At 43.9% G+C, this 24,279-nt stretch overlaps 1 protein-coding gene across 4 annotated transcripts in view; it reads right to left on the bottom strand.

The window, feature by feature from the left end:
• The window catches only part of BICD2 (BICD cargo adaptor 2), a 175,855-nt gene that overhangs the window by 61,642 nt on the left and 89,934 nt on the right, over positions 1-24,279 (bottom strand). For all 4 annotated transcript variants that reach the window (XM_082265475.1, XM_082265476.1, XM_082265477.1 and 1 more), the window contains exon 2: positions 9,288-9,500. In XM_082265475.1, coding sequence (XP_082121601.1) covers positions 9,288-9,500 — 213 coding nt within the window. The remainder of the gene's footprint in view (positions 1-9,287; positions 9,501-24,279) is intronic.

The following is a 24,279-nucleotide window of genomic DNA, read 5'->3' as shown; positions in this document are numbered from 1 at the left end:
AGCTTGAACCTGCCAGTAGCGGAGGAGGTAGTAGGTAAGTGTACCATAATGTGCAAGCCTTCTGTGCACACTTTCACTCAATTGCAAAAACCCCAACCACCTAGTGGACTTAAATTTCACTTCTAAAGGTCAAATCAGGTATTTTTGTTTTTGATCGAGGCGGACCACCTGTTCTAAACCCAAGAGTGATCGCATGAACGCTGATTGCTCAGCTTTTGGTCCACTGAGTGGAGACTGACTATTGGTCACCAATGGTTGCTTTTGCCCTTCAGCACAAACTGGAGTGCTAGGTTGTGTAGGGGGTGGGAGCGGTTGGCACAGTGGATCTCTGATGTCAGCTGATAGCAGGCTTTACCCCCCATTTTCAGTGGATTCTGGGTCACAGGAAAGCACAAGAACATGCATCCATAAAAGAAGTATGGCCAAAAAAGCTTTGGTTTGGCTATACTTCTCTTTTAAAACACCTGACAATTTAGATCTCTAAGGGAATCTTTTAGAAAAGACTTGCCTTTGAATTTCTGGGTGGCAACCATTATAAAGGGTTATCACGTCTCCATTATGAAGAATGCAGCAAAAGGCACTGGAACATACAAAGGTGGATGGGAACACTCCAAATTCCCAGGTGTGCAGGAGCAGAGCTGGGAATTATAGCTGAGAGAGGTCTTGCTGTCAGTAGTATTGAAAGCATACAAGAAGTCAATAGCTGGCTCTACCAACCAGACAGCTTCACCCGTAAATAAAATCTCTCATTTGGGAGGACTGGTCCTATAAAGAATACTTCCTGGTATGTGTAATGCATTTTCTTTCTTTTGGCGCTGAGACCACCCAGAAGCTGAATGCAGGCTGTAACTTATAAGGGTGGATGTAAACAGAAATATCAGCCAGCCTATATATAACTTTGTCACTGCTATTTAATAAGGAACACAGCTAAAATTAAATTTACTTTAGTCTCTATTCTGCCACCATTTACATTGTGACCATTAGCTATGAACATCCAGGATGTGTTCACCAGACAGGTATGGACACTGTACAACCAGAGAAGTCACAGACACGAAGGCACATGATTGCAAGCATGGCGTACTCTAATTTTCACTTCGCTGGCAGCCAGCACCTTGAAAGCACAAGTGAAGATGTTTGCAGATGGGTCAGAGCAGCCAAGGATTTGGCCAATGTCTCCCTTCAGTAAACAATTTTAGTTCGCATTAAATTTTGTGGCGCAAGAATTCATGTCAAGCACTATTTGCATTTCCACTTCATTAAGTAATGTCACCTTCCTGCTGCCTTGAAGTGGCTCATGTTTGCAGAGAGTCATGTGGTCTGAGAAACCCAGACTGCTCCTGTTTAATAAGGGCATGAATGGCAATGACATATTCAGCCAGCCGGCAACTGCAAATATTGCCGTGTAATGTGGGGAGTGCTCTTGCTTTGCATGACTTGAATCCTGGATTCTATGCCCAGCAGACACTACCTGCATGGGGTTTGTAAGTGTGAGCTTCACCGGATACCCAGCTTGCTTCCAATGATCCACATCTTAGGGCATAAATTAGTTTCTGATCAACCTGCCACTACAGCAAATATGTAGAACTGTGGTAGGGTCATTATACAGATGTTATGATCATCTGGGGCTGAGACAGATGTAATTGGTTCCATGTACTCTGCAAGAAATTGCATAATATGATGGCAATGTGAATATTTTGCCTGCTTGAAAACAGTGTGTTTGTTAACCATTTATGGACTGCCTGCCATGTATTTACATTGCTACTTTGACATTAATTACCGGGTTTATGGCAGCAGATAGCTGCCATAACCACAGTATTTTTTTTAAATGGCAGGAGGTCCGCTTTGACAGTGGTAGTACTACAAGTCCCAGGGCACCAACGGCGCTGCTATAGCAGAAAGAGAGAGCTGTACACCCACAGGGACTCACCACCACAGATTTAGGGATGGATGCAGAGCGCTAAGCTGCTTGCCATGCGGCGATCAAAGAGAAGGAGGAAGCGCCGTCACTGTCACTAGAGGCCCACCACCCTCAGCACCGCTCCACAGGCTACAAGAAAATGGCCCCCACATCGATTTCAATGGGGAAACTCCGAAAACATAGCCGCCGCACTACACAAACATGGCCGCCGAAGCTGTAGAACAGCCATCCACAGAAAAATGGTCGAGGCGTGGCGCAGCACCCAGGACCCACAACGGCCCTCCAGGTACTTGGTCTGCTAGGGGGGCCGTAACAGGACTCCCACCCTGACATCGTCATATAAAATTTTACTGTGAGCTGCCAGCGGTGCGCTCCCTCCCCCACCAGCCCAACACCGCATGACCCCATGCCTGAAGTAGCCAGGCCACCCCGGAGAGGGGGGACTAAGGAGGGTAGGTAAGGGTGACATCGGCAGGGGAAACCTTGCTAGTGGGGGGGGGGGGGGGGGGCTAGGCGGGAAGGAAGGACACAGGGGGGGCCAACCAACCCGAGAAAATGGGCCGCGTCTACCCCAAATTCTCAGGGGGGGGGGGGGGACACACACACCTGGGAACCAAGCGGGGGACCTCTACGGGCAATCCAACGCACCATCTTGGAATGGGGGTGCTGCAGCCAGAGGTATGCTGCAACTCAGGTCGTGACCAGTGACGTGACCAGGGCTATGCATCCTCACGAGGGGTTTCACACGCCGGCCAGCCCCCGTCCAATGGGGCTATGTCGCAGCTAACCAAGCATGGAGCTAAAGTTGGGTAGGGCTTGCTGGCCAGACTGGGAAGACCGCAAGGATCTAGGACAGTGTTGGCGAACCTTGGCACCCCAGATGTTTTGGAACTACATTTCGCATGATGCTTAACTGCACTGCAGAGTGCATGAGCATCATGGGAAATGTAGTTCCAAAACATCTGGGATGCCACCACTGATCTAGGATATCCAATGTGTCGCCCAGTCCGGCTATTGATTGTAGTTCTCACAGGAAGGAAAAAAATTTAATTTAAAAAAAAAAAAAGGAAAAAAATGCCAGGACCAGAGATTGCAGCAAGGAACCAGGTCCTTACTCCTGACTAGGCAGAAAAAAAAACTGAAGTCCTATAGCAGGAAGTGGGAAGTATACCCCCTAGGACTGCCCTAGGGGCATATTCAATTTTTTTCCTCCTAGTCCTGCTCCTATGGAGATCAGCATAACCCAAAGGTCAAAGAAAAAAAAAGGCGCTGTGTCCGCCAATGAACAAAAGAGAAATACTTATTTTAACTTGTAAACAAGTGTCAGAAATAGGCCTGGTCCTTAGATGGTTAATGTGACTTTGTCTAATTTCTCTTGCTGGCTAAACTCCTAACTTTGTCCATGATACCAGTTTCAGAATCCTTCATGTTCTTTCTTGCATAACAAAAATCCCATTATGGTTTTCTAGCCAATTGTGGAAGTCTAAACCTTGACTCAATATCCAGTTTACACAAGTTAGTGCTATTTAAAGGAAGTAACCAGCTAGAGTGTATATCAACTGTCATTCCTCCTTCCCGTGGCCAGAACAATTCATACACTGAATAAATACAAGAAGCGGTTGACCGCACTCTAATCTTCGTTAAAGCGGAGTTCCACCCAAAAGTGGAACTTCCGCTTTAGGGAGTCCTGACCCCCCGACATGCCACATTTGGCATGTCATTTTTTTGGGGGGGGGAGCGGGTACCTAGTTTTGACAGGTACCCGCTCCCACTTCCGCTCGGAGCGCCGCGGCGCCCTGAGCGGAAGTTCTCCTCTCCCCCTCCCTCCCTGCAATCTTCTGGGACACGTCAGAGGTCCCAGAAGATTGCCGGCCAATCACGGCGCGCAGCGCGACTCGCGCATGCGCAGTGGGTACCCGGCTGTGAAGCCGCAAACTGTAACAGCCGGGTGCCCACAGCAGTGATGCCGGCGCCGAGGGAGAGGATCGAGGCTTCCGGCGGCCGCATCGCTGGACCGTTGGACAGGTGAGTAAATGGCTGGAACTCCGCTTTAAGACTAAGTGCATTCTTTGTGAAACGCGTTACCATTGTGCGGTTAGTCTGTATTTTGGGTCTGTGATGTCTGGATTTTATTAATAAAGCTCACATTTCTCTGAAGTTTGTAGTACAGTCAACCTCTTCTTGTACTTCTCTGGATTGCTCAGGTCATGGACAGGAAAAAATTCGTCCAGAGAAAGGCTCAATTTTACATAGTTAGTCTGTTTGAAAAAAAAAATCCATCTAGTTCAAATCAACGAAATCACACAAACATACACAATCTTATACCCACAGTTGATCCAGAGGAAGAAAAAAAAAAACCCTAGCAAAGCATGATCCAACTTGCTCCAGCAGGGGAAAAAATTCCTTCCTGATCCCCCGAGAGGCAATCAGATATTCCGTGGATCAACTTTACCTATATATGTTAGTATCCAGTTATATTATGTACATTTAGGAAAGAATCCAGGCCATTTTTAAAGCAATCTACTGGGCTGGCCATAACCAGCTCTTGAGGGAGTCTATTTCACATCCTCACAGCTCTTACTATGAAAAAACCTTTCCGCATTTGGAGATTAAACCTCTTTTTGTAAAGAGTGCCCCCTTGTCCTTTGTGATGACCTTAAAGTGAATAACTCAACATTAAGTTTACTATAAGGACCCCTTATGTATTTGTACATGTTGATCATATCCCCCTTAATCTCTTCTCAAGAGAGAATACATTGTTCCTCTAAACTTTCCTCATAGCTGTGCTCCTTCATTCCTCTTATCAGTTTGCAGTCTGCACTTTGAGTTCCCCAAAATCTTTATGAACTGGTGCCTCAAAACAAGAAAGGACTTTGCTCACTTTGAAAACCACACCTTGGCATTGCATGCCATTATTAAGCTTATGATCTACCAGAACACCCAGATCCTTCTCCACCATTGATTCCCCCAGTTGTACTCCCCCTAGTATGTATGATGCATGCATATTCTTTGGCCCCAAGTACATAACTTTACATTTATCAACATTAAACATCAGTTGCCACCTAGCAGCCCAAATAAACAGTGCATTGAGGTTGGTATTAAGTTGGAGAGCTCCTGTAGGACGCTATTCCACTGCATAGCTTGGTGTCATTGGCAAAGTCTGAAATGGTACTCTTATTCCAGCCCCTATCATTTAAAAATATATTAAAAAGTAAGGTTCCAAACAGATAACCTTAGACCATTCAGAGTAAGAATCATTACCCACTACTCTCTGAATTTGGCCTTTTGGCCAGTTTTCTATCCATTTACAAATCTTTCCAGGCCTGTAGACTTTACCCTATACATTCTGTGTATTGGGACCTGCGTCAAACACTTTTGGGTATTTGTCACCTGGAGCGGTATTTGCCTGTTCACTTCCAATTCCTACACTAACCCTACATGTGGGAAATTGGAGGAGCAGCCTTCTATCCTAACCCCAAAGCAGCTAGAGTTTTAGTAGGGTTCCCTTCAGCAGTACTGCAGCAAATTAATAAAAAGAAAACCCATCATTTAGATTGCCATTGAGACCACAACTCTTCAACTACTGTGCCAAGCCCCATTGTCCCCAATCCAAGTGCACTTGCCACGAAGGGCCAGTGGCTGGACAGGTTAGGCCTGAAGTCAAGGCCCCCATAGCAAATTGAAAGCAAGGAAAGCAACAGCAGATATCTTGGAGAGCTGCTCTTGGGCATTAGGTTCCAATATAAAGAATAAAGGCCAGATTTATGTAAAATGTTACCTAAATGTAAAATTTGCACTGGTGAATGTGGCTTCACTACAGCAGCCAGGGTTAGCTGCAGTGGAAAGAACGGGAGGCTGCTACAGATATCTACAAATCTGCAAGCACCTAAAAGTGCTAACAATTTATACTGGTTAGCAGCGGATTTTTCTCTTTCAGTTAAAGCAGTATTAACCACTTTACCACCGGAGGATTTTGCTGTCTTACGTCCAGGCCACTTTTTGCGATTCGGCGCTGTGCGACTTTAACTGACAATTGCGCAGTCGTGCGACGCCGTACCCAAACAAAATTTACGTCCTTTTTTTCCCACAAACAGAGCTTTCTTTTGGTGGTATTTTATCACCTGTGCGATTTTTACTTTTTGCGCTATAAACAAAAAAAAGAGCGTTTATTTTGAAAAAATAACAATATTTTTAACATTTTTTTTATATGAAATTCCTCCCAAAAATATGTAAAAATCTAAATTTTTTAACATTTTTGGCCAATTTGTTTTCTGCTACCTATGTTTGGTAAAAAAAAAAAAAAAAAAAAAAAAATCACAATAAGCGTATTTTGATTGGTTTGCGCAAAAGTTATTGCGTTTACTAACGAAGGGAAAGATTTGTCATTTTTGGTATTTTTTTTTTTAACGAGTAATGGCGGCGATCTGCGATTTTTTTTGCAGGACTGCGACATTGCGGCGGACAGATCGGACCCTTGACTGACATTTTTTACAATTTTGGGGGTACCAGTGACATTACTGCAGTAATCAGTGCTATATATATGCACTGTTACTGTAAAAATGACACTGGCAGGGAAGGGGTTAATTTTATTGGAGAGGGAGGGGTTAATGTATGCCTGGTGCTTACTGACGTGTGGGGGGGGGGGAGGTGACTGAGTGAGTCAGGGACAGATCGCATGTTCAGCTATGCTGAACACTCAGATCTGTCACTCCCTGTCACTTAGGAGATCCGCCCGCTCTGTTTACACAGGGGGGCGGATCTCCAAACTAGATTCCCCGACGATCGGGGAAGAGTAGCGGCGATCGCCGCCGCTCCTCCCCTGGCCCGACTCCCGCTGTGAATGAAAACAGGGGGAGCGCGCCTCCGGGGGCGCGCAAGCGCCGCCTACAGGGGGAGGAGTCCAGCGACGTAAGTCTACGACGCTGGACGATAACGAGCCACTGTGCCGCAGTAGAGGCACAGTGGCCAGAGCTAAAGTGGTTAAACCCAAAAGCATGCATTATATTGCAGCTTACCAGTTCTTAGATGTGGTGCTACGTTAATTTTCTTTTTTATGCTTTCTTTCCTTTATTTTCACCTAGTGATCTGGCCAGTAAGGCTTCTTTCACACAGCCGCTCCGCTGCTTTAGTCCGCTGCGGGACTTTTTTTTTTTTCACGGAGCGGATGACATTTCTGTCATCCGCTTCGTGTGCCCGCATATCATCCCATCCGTTTGCGGATGATATGCGGACATAATGTAAGTATATGGCATTGCGGATGTCAGCGGATGACACCGTTGACATCCGATTTTCCTTCCTTTCCGTTTTTTACACGGATGAAAAAAATAGGGTTCTGTTCCGTTCCAAAAAACGTAACAGAACTGAAAGGAGGAAAATCGGATGTCAGCGGATGGTATTCCGCTGACATCCGCAATGCCATTGACTTACATTATGTCCGCAAATCATCCGCAAAAAAATAGGATGATTTGCGGACACACGGAGCGGCCGTGTGAAAGGGCCCTTAGTCTGTTTTTCAACAGAACAAGCTTTCCTGCAAAAATTTAGCAGTTAGAGCCTTGAGACAAATCATTTACCACTGACAGGGGTGCTTACAATGGTCAGCTTTAATTTATTCATGTAAAGACTTTACCTCAAAAAATAAACCTGTTGCTGTAACTGCAGTGAGAACTCGAGTTTGGTTTCAATTCGTTTAGTGTAAGTAAATACTGTATGCTAGGCCAGATCACCAGGTGAAAACAGTGAAAAGCCCAAAAAAAAAAAAACACTAATGCTGCCACCACATCTAATGATTGGTAAGCTGCAATACAAGTCATTCTTGGTTTTAAGTTTAATACCACTTTAAAGTGGTTTTAAAGGTTCAAATGTTTTTTTTCTTTAAAATAATAAACACATCATACTTACTGCAAAACCATTGCACAGAGCAGCCCCAATCTTCCTCTTCTCGGTCCCCCGTCAGCGCTTCTGGCTGCTTGGTCTGGTCATTGCTGGATCAGGCTCAGGTAATTGTTAGAATGGATTCATGCAGTGTACAGCTTTCCCCCCTATCTAATACAGTTGATTGCTCAGTTCTCAGTGCTCTCTGCTGTGTCCCCCCGCATTCACTGGAGTGCTGGGCTGTGGAGGGGGTGGGAGTGGCCAGCTCGGGCTCGCAATGGCTTGCTGAGAGGCAGAGCTGGGTGCCAGTCAGGCATGTGGACGGATCCTGACTTTTTTTGTCGCCATCTTGCACTAGCCCGGACAGGCTCTGTGACGTCAGCAGACAGTGGACTTCGGCCCGCTGTCTGTTGAAAATGAGCCACAGTCTTGTGATCCACAAAAGTATAGCCAAACCAGCTTTGGCTGTACTTCTACTTTAATAAAAATAAAAATTTGTTGAAGTATTAAGGAATAGAAAGTTGAATATTTTTTGTCTTTAGCTTTAGCGCCGGTTCACATTGCAGCGACGCTACCTCGCACCTCTACCTCGGAGCGGCCGCCACGGATTTCATAACATTGAAGTCTATGGCGGTCGCCTCCGGGTCGCCCCAAAGAAGCTCCGGACCCTTTTTCTAGGTCGGAGCGACTTGTGTCGCTCCTATTAGAACAGGTCCGCAGCTTCCCTATGGGAGGCGACCTGCGGCGACCTGTGAGGCGACCAGGTCGCCTCACAGGTCGCCCTAGTGTGAACCGGCACTTAAAGGATGAGTTCACTTTAAAAAAAATAAATAATATTAAATGCACATTTTTTTGCAGGTAAAAAAAAAAAAAAAAAAAATGTGCATTTACTTTATTTTTTTGAGAGCGTGTATAGCATTGCATCAGCTATCTGCAGGTCTACTGAAGATCTGTCCATGTATCTGTGTGACTGTACATCCTGTATGGACAAGCAGATACACCAACCAGAAAAATCAATGAACTATCACAGCGCTCCAAAGAACAGATCATTTAAAAAACTGACAGCTTGTATGGGGAACTTCTCCCCGTACTGCTGTCACAGGGAGAAGGGGGGGGGGAGGGGGAATTAGGCAGTGGCTGCAGCATTGGGAACAGGTTACATGTTCCACCGTAAAAATGGGAGTAACCTGTAACCTGTTCCCAAAGGGCAACTTATCCTTCACAGTGGCTGTTTATATAAAGGAAGGTCTATGCCAGAAATAGAGAAATCCTGTTCAGGGAAAGCAGTCACAACAAATGGATGCTGTGTGGACAAAGAACAAGACCCTTCTCTTTCCAGCTTGGCTAGCTATTATTTTGTAGGCATTGTTCCATCTGCCATTGGCTTTTATTAATTTGCCCTACAACAAGCTTTAGAAATAAACAAGGTACATTTTTAGAATCTTGGTCATTATATCCTCGCTAGCTTTCATTCAAAATAATTCTGTGCTCCTACCTCCTTCAGCTCTTGAGCCAATGAATTGAGGCGCTCGTTTTCAGACAGCGTGTTGGCGACAACATTTCGGGATTGTTTCAGTTCAGTCTGCAGTTCCAGGACCTTCTTCATATAATACTCTTCCTTGGTTGCAGATTCCTGTATCAGCGTTTCCTCTCGACTCTCCCCATCTGCTGCCACCTTCTTATGGTTACTATGGACTTGTCCAAATGCCTGCGGGAAAGAGATAACTCCATTTACACAGCAGTCACTAACATCTTGAATACCTGCTTGTAAAGGGTGAATGACGTGAGAAGCGCACATTCCTGCTTCATCAATGGTCTAGCTTGGGGCCAATTTAACGGCCAAACTACTCTTTTTTTCTGCAGAAGTGTCACAGTTCATAGTCTATAGGCAAATAATGGTAATCTCGAAAAGTGAAGATTAGAATCTGTTCTTTCCATAAATCCTGTGATAGGTTGCTGGTGTAAAATATTTAAACTTCTTTAGGGAGGCTACAGATGAGTAAACCATGACAATTAGTGACAGCAACCCATCAACTTGCATCCCAACAGGACGTGCGATTGTATAGATTTGGGAAGAAAATTCCAAAGTTGGATGCAGTGTACAGGCAGAAAAACAAATCGACTATTTTCCAACATTTTAGACACCAATCAGATAATTAAATATTATGAAGTAGAAGCCCAACAGCTTAATAGGTATTCATAAAAAAAAAATCACTAAAAATGGAAGAATGAGGGAAACGTGCGAACAAACGCTTCTTCCACTTGCTTAAATTAGTCCTCTGTGCAATTTGGTGCCTTAACTGGAATGCTATAAAAGCATTCCTGCCGCCAATATTCCTCAAAAAATAAAATAAAGCCACCTGGAAGAACATCAGACCACATTTTATCAAATATACACAGTATACTGTATATTTAATTTTTATTGCACAAATCATGACATTCCACACAAACATTTAAAATCTGTCCCAGCATGGCACTGCTCACAAAAAAAAGAAAAAAAATTAACACATTGTAAATTTTCCTTGTAATACACATTCAGAATTTTTACAAGGTTCATGGCGTATAGGAACTCTACTCAGGTAAACACGTGTTGCTATATCACTCAGAGTCCAACACGGCCTATGATGGAGTTAGAGTTATAAATACAAGGCAAGGACGGTGCATGGCCAAACAAGATCTATATGGATGAATCAAACATTTCAAGGAACTCAGGTTCCACCATAGGCCATACTGCATTCGAAATGATATAAAAACAGTATGTTCCACTGAGTGGAGTACCATTTGCCACAAGCCATGTGAAAAGTCCGTATCCTTTATTACAATGAGAATTACAATGTGCTGGTACTTTCCAAAAGCAATGTCATGATCAAAAAGATTTCACAGGATTTTAAAGGTTTGTGTGGAATGTCTATTTGTGCAATACAGTTTGCAATAAAGATTGGTCTGATGCTGCACCTGTCCCCCCCACCGCTTCTGAGCAATCAAAGACCGCTGATCACTCAGTTCTCAACCATCGCTGCTCTCCCCTTCAGCGCTCACTGGAGCGCTGGGCTGTGGAGGGGGCTGGAGCAGCTGGCTAAAGCTTTTAGGGGCTTGCTGAGAGGCTGGGCCAGCTGCCGCTCCAGGCATATGGGTGGAACCAGAGTCTGGATTGGCTCTGTGACAACAGCCAACATAGGGCTTTAGCCCACTGTTTATAGAAAATGCACTCCTGTAACCCCAGGAGAAGTACAGCCTATAAAATAGCTTTGGCTTTACAAATGCTTTAAAGAAAAAAAAAAAAAAAAGAAGAAGAATTTAACAGAAATTTGTGAATCAACATCCAATAGAATCGACCTAGATATTTAAAAAGCTTGGGACAGAGTGTAGAAGGGTTAGATCTTCCATCAGATTTTATTGCTGCCTGTGTTCCCTTTACTTCCTTAATATCCTGTCCTGATGTCACATGGAGTGGAACAGGAGTTACCAAGGAAAACACAGACCACAACAACAAATAGACAGACGTTCTACCCTTTCCCAATCAACTTTGTCCCCACTTGAGACTTTTTTCATCCTGTTTCTGTGACACCTTATAGTTTCTTATTGGGAGGTAAAATATATATATATCTTTGCATACAGACCAAAATAAAAGCCTTACAGAGGTTGTAACTCTTCCCCATTTGATCAACAACTAAAACAAAAATTGGTTGAAGTTGGCTTGGCATATTTAGGATGTGAAATTTTGGAGCTTTACCAAAAGTTAGACATTCCCATTGAAACAAACATGTTTTTGTGCATCTACAAAAACGTATGAATAAAATCGCACGCATTAAGGTCTCATGCACACTGGGAATTTAGCCCTGGTGCATGACCCTACAGTATTTAGGTATGGGCAGACGGTTCCAGCCCCATTGTCGGCATTCTGTTAAACTCTATGAGAGGGTTGAAAGCTGCTGCGGCTGGATGGTGCACCTAAAATATGCACTCAGAAAAATGCCCAGAAGGCAGACTTCATGCGTTCAGGCATATGTCCCTGGACGCATACTGTCCCAATTGTTTGTACTGCTCAGTGCACTATCCAGCCCCAGCAGCTGTAAGCCTTTCAAACAGGCTACTGGCAGTGGGGCTAAACAGTGCACTTTTTTTTTTTTTTAGGCTTTACATATGTTAAACTATATTAAGGCCCCTTTCACACGAACGGTTAGATTTCAGCTTTTAGCTGCGGAAAGAGGAACTTATTTACCGCAGCTAAATGCAGACAATGCATTCCTATGGCCCCGTTCACACACTGCGTTTAGCAACGTTTTCATAACATACGGTTTTGTGCATTTAGGAAAAAAAAAAAGTTGACAGTGTTCAGGAGCGATGTACCGCAGCTATCCGTATATAAATGCAGGTAATCGCAGTACAAAAAAAAAAAATAAGTAAACAGTTGCTATACAAAAAGGCAAGAATTTACTACCGCAGCTAAGCGCAGCCACATGTAAACCCACGTAAATCGCACATAATCGCAATGTACAAATGTGAATAATATTTGTGCCAGGAGTGTTGGAATTTCAAAACAACAAAACATCCTTTTACCAGTGGGCACAACAACCCCTCGTGTGAAAGCAGCCTAACAGTCTATGGAAATATGCAAAGGAGCAAAAAAAGTTACTGTAAAGCCAAAGAGCAATCCTGACCGCCAAGAAAACAATAGTCGAACAGTGGGTGTGGCAGAGATCCAGAGGCTCTTATCAAGGGAAGATGACAAGTTATATCTCACGTAGAGTTTGTGATACTGTGCCTAAGGCCTCATGCACATTGGACGTTATAAAACCGCCAGTAGCTTTGTAGTGATTTTTCCAGCGTTTTTCGCACTTCCGTTTAGCGTTAGCGTTTTTTTTTTTTTTTTAGCTAAAAACCACTTCTCTGCTATTTTAGTAACTCCCACTTTCCCAAAATGCATCTCTGCATAGCCTTTGTTAAAGTGGAGTTCCACCCTAAATTTATACTTACCTCCATGTTCTCGCTCTGGGTCACCTGAAAAACAAATGGATAATCACAATTTTTTTTTTTTTTTACTTACCTCGTATAGAAGAAAATGTACTTACCTTACTTCCTTCTTCCTCCCCTCGGCGGCCATGGCGATTCATCACTTCCTGGCTTTGCAATGATTCCTGGGAGCTGAACGTCATCGCTCCCAGGAATCAATGCGCCTGCACCGGCCCCGCCGTCACTTCTGGTGCACGCGCGTCATTCCCTTCTAAACAGCTTCTGGTCATGCCCAGAAGCTGTGGAGGGGTGATGCGCGCGCACCGGAAGTGACGGCGGGGCCGGTGCAGTGCATCGCGGGACCGAAGAAGACGGAAGAGGAAGCAGAAGAGCATCATGCTGGCTTTAAGCTGCCCACACCTGAGATGGCAGCGCTGGACAATACATTTTCAAGGTAAGTATTTCTCCTAAAAGGCAAGTGCAACCCGGGACAGATCAGAGGCTAGCCATTGTGGAATGTACTAGCCCTGACTGTCCCGGGGGTATTTTTATTAAAAATGTATTCCCAGGGTGGAACTCTGCTTTAAGTGTTTAGTCGCAATTTTCAGAGCAGAGAGAGCACTAGAGGAGAGAGGAGCACTGCATTGTTCAGGAGCGATTAGACGTGGAGGAAAAAAAAAAAAAAAAAAAACATTTTGGTGCAAATGTGATGCAGTTTGAGCCATACAAAATATATGGCTTAAAATCGCATCACACAGACATCACATGTGATGTGCACAGGAATGCGGTGCGTTTTTGGTGCAAATCACAGGCAGTGTTCAGCATGCAATAGTATGAACCCAGGCTATGTTCCATGAATTGACACTTCGAAACAGAACCCAGGCTTAAAAAAAAGCAATGGAATCAAAAATGTCAAAAAAACGCCAGTTAGAGTTTTTTTGGCATTTGTCGACGTTCGAGTGTTTTTACAGCTGAAAAGCGCCACTCAAAATTCACTCGTTTTGGGGTTTTTTCTACCTGCCCCTGCCAAAACCTGCTGACAACAGCCTGTGTGTGTATGGACACATAGGATAACATGCTGGGGTGATTATTAGCTGTAGAAAAAACGTCTGACGCCAAAAACAGCAGCTGTAAAAACGTCCAGTGTGCACGAGGCCTAAAAGAACCCACCAAACATCATACAATGGTTGAAAGTATAAATGTGTGTTGGAAGACCCCACGTATCCCTAGCGAGGCCGATTGCCTTTGCAAAGTGAAGGAGATTATGGAGGCTGAGGAGTGGATGGCTACGTGTAGGGGTATCCGGGATAGGTTTGATGCCGCTTGGTCACAGTGGCGTCGTTACGCACCCAACTCACTCCCGGTGTCCTCCAGTCTGGATGTGGCCCTCCTGGCTCAAGCCCACCCCTCATTCCACCAGCGGGTACTGTAGGCCTCCTGCCTTCCTGCTACATAACCTCGCATATGTTCCCATGTCAGTTGCCCTTGGAGCCTGGGCGTGGACACCCTCTGGTTACCCGACCTTTCCCTTTTGGATGGCAGAGTTCCCCCCCTTTTGTTTTTATTTCTTTTTCCTTTTCTTGAGCACTGTGCGGCAGCTCGCCCTGTTGTGGTGGACCTAGATGGCCCGTGCTGTTTTCGGGTCAGATGGGGCCGAATGCCTGGACCCGGGGGAGCCCTGCCACCACACAGGTTTATGCTGGCCTTGGTCCCCACCCTGGGGCTTAGCCTCACCTTTTGATCTACTGGTTTGCACATTTATTGTGATTTGTCTAGTCTCTACTGTTGTTGCTCAGTTATGCACCATTGGCCTTGATTTGCCTCGCGTTGAGTTTTACTTTTGTTTTCTGTAACTTACTGTATTGTTATAACTCTCTCAATAAAAACTGATTATACAAAAAAAAAGTAGAATGTGTGGTCAGAAAAATGAAACTTAAGGGGGATGCACCGGAATTAAACCCCCAGGGTAATTGGAGCCTCTAAATGTGCATGTGAAAACCTATGCAATAATGGGTGGTATTTGGAGTTTCTGCATACACAAAGCTGTAAAGTTTATGCTGTAGATCAGAAACGTGTAGCTGAGGAGACGTGGACACAAAATGGTTCAGTGTGTCAGGTCGTGAACTGCATACTGGCGATCCCTACAATGCAAGGGAAGGAGGTCAAAATTTTAATTGGTAGTACTTTTTTTATTTCAACAGTTCCTTATGAAACATTGTTCTGCTTTTATCTCATACCAGAAACCTAAAGAAGAAAAAGCTTCAAAGGCCTTTGTATTCTAAATACAGTGTCTGCAGAAAAAGAAAATGACAATCTCTAGATGGGAAGGTCAAAGTGAAGGACGCAGTGTCTGGATTCACAAAGTCTTGCGTTGAATGCGTCCTATGGACTTTATCAGCAGTGTGACTTATCTCGTAGGTTGTAATAATAGCGCCGGTATGGCACGTATTGAGAGACGGGGGAATATCTGTTCTCCTCTGACATCGAATGGCTGCCACTTAGCTTTCTAATCAGATTTCATTTGATTTCAGATAAGAAAATCAGTGAAAATGAGATCGGAAAGACCCAAAGATCCTACCGAGACGTATTTCACAGGGAGAGCCCTAGGGAAATTAAAAAGGAATCACATTTCAGACAGGGAGTAAACTGCCATCTGTGCAGGGTCCCTACAAATCAGTTTTCTTCAGTACAAAGCAGCTTAAATGTCTTCTAATACAGCAGGTCTGCCTGTATGTAAAGACATTTCAAAGTCTCTCCCGTCTTCTGACATGATCACAGCTGAAGGTCTTCACATAATCCGTTATGGGCTACATACATTCATTAACAGCAAAGACTTGCAGCAAAAAGGTTAAAGTGACCCTGAGGACATTTATATAGTTGTCCTCGTTATAAAAATGCTACACGTCAGGTACTTGCGAGTTGAAGCAATGGAACGCAGACAGGGGACACAACCTACTGCTCCCGGCTTATGTTCCCATCCAAGTGTAATCCTGCACAAGCAAAAAAGTAAAGCATTTTCTTTTAGTTCCAGACCACACTCCGTTAAAGAATAAGTAAACCCATTTCATATTCCAGATAGGTTTCTGCTGTACCATGTGCTTGTATAAGAAAGTATCGTGCATCTTTGTATTGCTTCCTTTGTGTGAAATTTCCTGGTGTTTCTGCCAGTCCCTCTGCGTTCCTATTAAAAACTGACCACACTAAGCATGAAAACACACCGTGCTAGTTCTCTAGCTGTGCTAGCAACTCCAGCCGCTCTCTTCCAATGATCAGACTTGTCCTGACCCCCCCCCCCCCGCTCAGCCAAGACTAGTGTGCTGCTGCTTCTCCTCCCCCAGCTCTCTAAGATCCTTATGCAGCTGAGAACAGAAGGAATGTGATCACTTATAAGAAAAAAAATAAGGGGGTAATTTAGAAGTTATTTATTTTTTTAACCACTTTTTTTCACCAGGCCATATTTTGCGATTCGGCACCGTGTTACTTTAAACGGACAATTGCGCAGTTCTGCAAAGCTGTACCCCAATAAAATGGATGTGCTTTTTTTTTCTTTTTTTTTTTAACCACAAATGGAGCTTTCTTTGGTGGTGTTTGATCACCTCTGCATTTCTTTTTTGCGCTATAAACAAAAAAAACAGCGACAATTCTATTTAATATAAAAAATTCCCCCCCAAAAAAAAAAAAAAAATTTTAAATCACAATTTAACATTTTAGGCCAATTTGTTTTCCGCTACATATTTTTGGTAAAACGAAAAAAAAATAAATAAATAATAAAAAAAAAAAAAAAAAAAATATCGCAATAAGCGTATTTTGATTGGATTGCGCAAAAGTTGTCACGTCTTCTAACAATGGGAAAGATTTGTAATTTTTTTTTTTTTTTTTTTACTAGTAATGGCGGCGATCTGCGATTTTTAGCGGGACTGTGGCGGACAGATCGGACCCCTGACACTTTTGGGGGGGGGGGGGGGGGGTTGGCCAGTGACATTACTACAGTAATCAGTGCTAAAAATATGCACTGTTACTGTAATAATGACACTGGCAGGGAAGGGGTTAACACAGTGGGTTTTCAAGGGGTCAAATGTATCCCTAGGGGCGTGTTTCTAACTGTATGGGGGTTGGGCTTGTGAAATGATCATGGAGACCTGTGATCCTATATAGAAGGATCACAGGAGCTCCATAATCATTTCAGAGAGAACAACGGTCAGCTGTGTTTACAACAGCTGACCGTTCTTTTCTCTCAACGGGGAATGATCGCGGGTGTCAGGCGGCAATCGGAGCCGCCTGCCCTGTGCATCAGAGTGAGTGGGGGCAGGAGTGTGCCGTTGGCGGCAGCGCCCGACGTAGACCTACGTCGTTTCGCACAGGAGGGCCGCCCTGCCGCAGTAAATCGGCGGCAGACGGTCCGGAAGCGGTTAAATATCTATACAAAAATTTTTTGCCTTTCATTGCCATTTTAAACTGAATGGGTTCTTTTACAAGGTGATCGTTTACAATCACTTTAACCTTTTACTGGCTACAAAAACATTCTAAAGCTGGATTCTAACTATTTGCTTGTGGTGATGCCCTAAATATGTGCGCTTTATTGTGCTACAATGCATTCTGAACGGAACTGCATCACACATATACAGTATAGGCAACGCACAAAGCTATGCATGTATGTGAATGTACAATGTGGGTCTGAGATTGCTGCTCAAAAAAAAGTGCAGGTACTTTTTATTTTTTTAAACATGCTGGGACTTGTCTAATTTTTTTCCATGATTTCATATATGCCAGATCTAAAGCCCCGTACACACGTACCGATGGTCGGCTTACAAATGTTCCTCTTTTCTCCCCGGGATGTCGGTGTCTGCTGAAAAGTGCAAAGACAGCACAAGGACAGCACAAGAATTTTGTCCGCCGACTGCAGAAGTGATGTCATGTAATGGTTAACTTTCCCTGTGTTTTCTATTTTCTGAGCATGCCCAGTCTTGCAAATCTGCGGTCTGTCGGCCGAATTGTGTACTGACAGGCGAACAATCGTCCGTTCTGGTGTCGGCATACAAATATTTTCATGTTTGCAAGAAAGACTTTTGTCCGCGGATTGTGCGCAGACATCTGTCGGAGGCACCATACTAACACGCGTACAATCGGCAGATCCTTCGTCCACCGACGTTTGTATGCCGACGATCGGTACGTGTGTACGGGCCTTAAGGTGTGATGTTCATGTTCTCAGTCTTTGTCTATATTTCCAGCGTGCAACCAAACCCGTAGAATGTCCCCAGTCTCCGGCATCATTTCTTCTAGTATGTGAGCAGTCCTTCAGGGTCCTTTGGAGCATTGTATGTAATGAACATAATATGTGGCCCTTTGTTAACAACGGCAGCAGTCGAGGACTCCTATAACTCAGAAGCAGAAAACCCTTAGACTTACAGAAACACAGGCTGCAGTACCCATCAATAAGGTTCATCAACCGATAAATACTTCTCTTCAAGCAGTTGTGTCTTTGTAATCTAAAACCTAGGGGGACATTTTACCCAAAGACGGGTAAGAAATTCTGAATTAATAAGCAGAAAGCTCAGATGGAGCTGTTGTGTTTGGAACATGGAGCTATTCATCAGTTATCTAATTACTGATGTACCGCCAGCTCTGTGAAATGAGGACTCTTGCCACTGGCGAGAGTCGCATTCATTTATATGCATAATAAATCATTTCTTTCTCTTTTTCCCTTTAGACAAATGAGTGAAGGAGTAGACTGTAGGATATCTGCAATGCATGCAAAAGGAAAGTGTCCTGCAGCATTCTGCTCAATTTCCCCAAGAGGTAATCTGAGATTGGATTGCGGACTCTTCAGCACCATGTTTCATGCGGCCTAGAGCAAGAAAGTCAATTATTTTATTATGTTCAGAGTTCAGGTTGTTCTACGACTTTCATAGCCAGCATGCTCTCAAAAGGTTTGTGTCAGAGGAAAAAAATATATATCATGTTTTCATTTAAAAAGGTGCGCTCATGTTCCACATAACATAAATCAGAAAAAAAGTCTACATTAAATTTCTTCCCATAGTTTGGCGCATTCTATTAAATTAGAGAAAATTGGAGCCAATTCTTGCTAACTGAAAAAAAGTTGCATTCAACTTTTCACCCTTCCACGAAAAATGAGAAGGTGAACTAATGGCACTTTTCCACTGCAAGTACCGGCAAGTACCGGCTCAGCTCTACTCGGCCCTGCTTGGCCCGGTTTGCTTTTCCACTGCGGTACCGCATGGTATAGTGTCGGAACGGTTCGGTACGGTATAGGTTTGCTTTTCCACTAAAGTAGTACTAAAGTTAAGTGGGTGGGATAACAACGGGGTGGGTGGGATTCTCTGACCAATCAGTGGCTAGTAGTGACTGCATGCAAAGGATTGTGGGATATGGTACCAGTTTGGTACCTGTTGGAACCACAATCGAGTAGGTACTGTTTTTTCAGAGCCGTACCGTACCGTTCGGTTCCATGCAGTGGAAAAGCAAACCTATACCGTACCGTACCGAACCGTTCCGACCCTATACCATGCGGTACCGCAGTGGAAAAGCACAAAAGCGGGCCGAGCCGGTACGGTTCTATGCAGTGGAAAAGCGCCATAACTCCACATACCCTGGGCCACCCCTTCAGACTCATACACCATAATACACAGCCAAATGGGCCATACACACTATATAATTGTCTTTTTTGATTTTTTCCTTTAGATTTACCAAAACCATTTAATACGAGGTCAAATCTAAACTCTTAATTTGTATGCAATCTGCCAGGCCCTTGTACTACATAGTTGAAGGTAAAGCTGGATACACACTAGCCAACTTTTGTGGTTAGATTTCCTTCAGATTTACCTTTTCTATGTAGTGCAAGGGCCTGCCAGATTGCATACAAATTGAAAGTGTTTAGGTTTGACCTCATATTATATGGTTTTGGTAAGTCTAAAGGAAAAAAAAGTCTTCAGAAAATCTTAGTGTGTATGGCCCATAAACCTAAAGGAAATCTAACCACAAAAGTTGTATAGTGTGTATCCAGCTTAAGACTGAGTATCCATCATAATGCGTGCAATTGCAAAGCGCTCATTGGTTAGCGCATGTAACCACATGACTGTGCTGACCAATAAGAAGCGCATCCGTGGATTCTTCTTCCGGTAACGTGTCCCAGGAAAAAAAAAAGAGGCGCTTCTCATTGGACAGCATGGGCACACTGGCCAATAAGCATTGCCATTGCAGGTAATATGATGGACACTCACACCAGGGCTATGTATTGCAGTGTATTGGCTGCTACACTGGCAGCATAGGGCATTACAGCCGCTATGTAAAGTTGGGTCTGAACGGGTGGTCAGGATATTTGGAGCTAGTTCACCTTCTAATTTTTTCATAAAAAAGGTTATCTTACCCTTTAACAGATTTCTAGAGCATGAGTGAGAAGCAGATTTGTTTCTATAGGCAATGGCTCCAGCACATAGATCATACAGCCAGCTATATGTAGCATGGTAGAGAATGAATATGGCACTTGCTCAAAGATCTGCAGGCATTCAGCAGCCACTGAAACTTATTGTAGAGCCTAGACTACATATAGCGATAGAACAGTGGTAATAATATTAGCTTTAGACCCCATTCAGACTAGCGCGACTTGTCAGGCGACTTGTCATTTATTAGCACAGGACCCGTTCTATTAGGAGCGACACAAGTCACTCCGACTTAGAAAAAGGGTCCTGTACTAATTTGGGGCGACCTGGGAGCGACTTGCATAGACTTCCATTATGTGAAGTCCCTGCAAGTCGCCCCAAAGTCGCGGTGCACACCGCGACTTCACAGGTCGCCCCTTGAAGTCGGATTGCGCCAGTCTGAATGGGCTGTTATACAGATAAGGATAATAAAAAGAATGGCCTCCATCGAGGCTAAATGGAAGATGAGCAAAAAGATAACAAGTGTTTTATGAACACCATTAGAGAAAATAAAAATATGCATCACAGGCCACATATACACATAGTATTCTGTCTACACTTTAGGGTGTTGTAAGTAACCAGGCTTCAAGTCTATTAGTTAATGTTAACATCTTGATTGTGAAGTTTGGTTTATTTGCTTTTATCCCTTTGATATCAAGGCTCTCTTATTGTCCTTGAGGAAGAGTATGAACCTCGAAACGTGTTGGACCTAATATAGGATACACGGACATAGCATAAAGCCCTCCTGTTTGTTCACAATAGAAGAATTAACCTTTTGGCGCCCTTTAAGAGGTTTATGAAGCCGGCAGGTGGGTCATAGCTTAAGAACATGTAGCCGTTGTGATCGGCTGTCACAATGGTCTGAAAACTCCCAATCGCAACGAGCAACCAGGGCCTTTCAGTTAGTCGATGGTAACTGTGCTGGGAGCGCGCACTCTCAGCACAAGTACATAGGCAGCAATTAACGCAAATATGCAGCCCCTCGGCGCTAAGGACCAGGCACAGAGAGGCTGTATATTTGTCTATGACTGGCACTAAGGGGTTAAATATGTGGATGCGTATAAAGATAATGTGTGGTTTAATTTTACTATTATGAACAACATGAAATGGAGTGATTTAGCCTGTGGGTACATGAATTGTCCATTCCAGAGTAAGTAAATGTGAATGGTTAAATGTTGGACCTAAATCCTTAACCGGTTGCCGACTGCGCACAGTATATTTACTGCGGCAGTCGGCCCCGGCCAGGCAGAGTGACGTAGGTCTACGTCGCTCGCCTGTCACTCCTTCTAGAGCCAATAGCGGGCGGGCGCGCGCCCGCTGAGGCGCGCGCCCGCCTCGGCTCGTTCACGGAGGAGTGCGGGAGTGTGACTAGCGGACCCGATGTCCGCCGGTCACACTACGATCGCCGGTACAGCGGGAGAAAGACAGAGCGGCTTATGTAAACAAGCCGCCTGTCAGTTCTCCCTGTGTAAAAGTGAAGATCAGACAGTTCTACTATGTAGAACTGTTGATCTTTGTTTTTACACTAGTAGACATGTCCCTGCACAGTTAGAATCACGCCCCTAGGACACACTTAACCCCTCCCTGTCCAATACTGTTAACCCCTTCCCTGCCAGTGTCATTTTTGCAGTAACAGTGCATATGTATAGCACTGATTACTGCAGTAATGTCACTGGTACCCCCAAAAGTGTCAAAAATGTCAGTCAAGGGTCCGATCTGTCCGCCGCAATGTCGCAGTACCGCAAAAAAAAAAATTGCAGATCGCCGCCATTACTCGTTAAAAAAAAAACACCAAAAATGACAAAAATCTTTCCCTTTGTTAGTAAACGCGATAACTTTTGCGCAAACCAATCAAAATATGCTTTTTGCGATTTTTTTTACCAAACATAGGTAGCGTAAAACAAATTGGCCGAAAATGTTAAAAAATTTTGATTTTTACATTTTTTTGGGGGGGAATTTCATATAAAAAAAAGTGAAAAATATTGTTGTTTTTGCAAAAATTACGCTCTTTTTTTGCTTATAGCGAGTGATCAAAAAATCGCACAGGTGATCAAATACCACCAAAAGAAAGCTCTGTTTGTGGGAAAAAAAGGACGTGAAATTCGTTTAGGTACAGCGTCGCACGACCGCGCAATTGTCCGTTAAAGTCACGCAGTAAAAAAAAAAAAAAAAAAAAAAAAAAAAAAAAAAAAAAAAAAAAAAAAATCGCAAAAAAACCCCTGGTCTTTTAGCAGGAAAATCCTCCGGTGGTAAAGTGGTTAAAATGTTACAAACCCCCCCCCCCCCTATTCTTTTTACATTAAAATAACAAACATGTCATACTTACCTGCTCTGTGTAATGGTTTTGCACAGGGCAGCTTGGATCCTCCTCTTCTCAGGTGCCTCTGTAGGCACCCCTAGCCCCCCCCCCTCCCTGCTGGATGCCCCCACAGCATCAGCTTGATCAGGGAGCATGCAAGCAGGCACGCTCACGAGATGTGGGTCTATGTGTCTATTCACACACGGAGGGTGGGGGGCTGCTGAACACAGATTTTTTTTATCTTCATGCATAGAATGCATAGAATGCATGAAGGTAAAAACCTTGTGCATTTACAATGACTTTAACTTATCCCATACAGCATCAAAAAATAATTTCCAAAGAAGATGAATAAGCTAAAATTAATGGCCCTACATTTAGGCATGAAAAATAGGCTTCAATTAAACCAGGTAGCATGTAAACCCTGTTAGCATTAGAGCTTATGAAGTAGTACTCTCTCAGCTGTCTACCCTCCCCCATCAGGATTCCCTAGAAAATCCTACCGTAGGTGTTAATACTTACTATCACCATTCTGCAAGAAGCCTGACTGAAGTGTCATTGTCATAATTCCAAACTCGGCTGCATGCGAAAAAACAATCCAATGATCACACAGTTGACGCAGCAATCATTGTTGTGCATGAAAAAAACTCCCTCTTCTGCCTTTATTCACAATGACCACATCAACAAAATGATTATTTCACATAACAAAACCTGTAGAAACCAATCCCGTGGCTCCCCTACCATATTCAGTAACTATTTCAGCTAGATTGGATGGAGAAGATAAAAGTTCAGTTTTTAGGCAGAGGTGGGATAGGCTTCCCTGAAGAGATGGGTTTTCAGGGATCCCCCAAATGCTGTGTAGAAGATAGCCTGCACAGATTGGAGCTCCGAGTTCCAGATCCATAGATAAAATACCCTCGGGACAATATGATCATCAAGCAGGTAAAACCTACAATAAAGCCAGCCGCATTTTGATCTAAGTATGGGCAGAGAGGTTGTGCATCGAATTCTGTAAAACCATCTTGTTGGGTTTTCTCTGCTTGATCAGCGCTGCAGGCTATAGCCGGCAATGCTGATCAGTGTATTCTGATGGCGGGGGAGTCCACCCACTGTCAGAAAACAATATCTCAGCGGGAGGATCCCCCCCCCCCCCCCCCATGAACTGTGCAGAGTAATTTCGTTTTCCCACCCCCTGCTTTCAGAAAGCTTAGACAAGCTGTATAGATTCTCCACTTTGAAGAGCTGTAGACAAGAAAGATAAACAGGTACAACTTATGTGAGATGATTTGTTTAATCTCTGTGTATCACCTGAGGCCAGTCACTTCACCGGGTATATATAAGGTTTTACAACCACTTTAAAAACGTTCAAGTTTGCTAAAGATGGATCAAAATTTAGCCAGTTACTGCTTAACTTCAATCCACATGGGGCCGTCGCCATTTATAAGAGGTTGATTGTTAGAGCCGACTTCTGTGGAAACGACACCCTGGAAAACTTTTGTGGATCAGCTGCTGCATCGGGAGATTCCCGCTGTCAGGATACAGGAAATTTCTCCTATTTTGTTTGTGTGAATGGAAAAATCATGAATGGCCAGTTTAAATTCTCTCTCACAGGCAGCTGGGGGGGCAGTAAAAACAGGTGATTGAGCCACAGTTTCAAAGCTCTCAAACTTAGAGCGAGGGTCTACTACATAGCCAAAGGGAGCTGTTCACCTACCATGGCTGCAATACTTTAGGTCACTGCCAGTTAAATGTAGAATGTTAAGTTGACAGGCCATTCAAATGAATGGGACCATGCCACAACT

The sequence above is a fragment of the Pelophylax lessonae genome (genome assembly GCF_965119305.1).
Source record: "Pelophylax lessonae genome assembly, chromosome: 8".
Taxonomy (NCBI): Eukaryota; Metazoa; Chordata; class Amphibia; order Anura; family Ranidae; genus Pelophylax; species Pelophylax lessonae.
The sequence above is the reverse complement of the archived record's forward strand: the minus strand, read 5'-3'. Positions and strand labels throughout refer to the sequence as shown.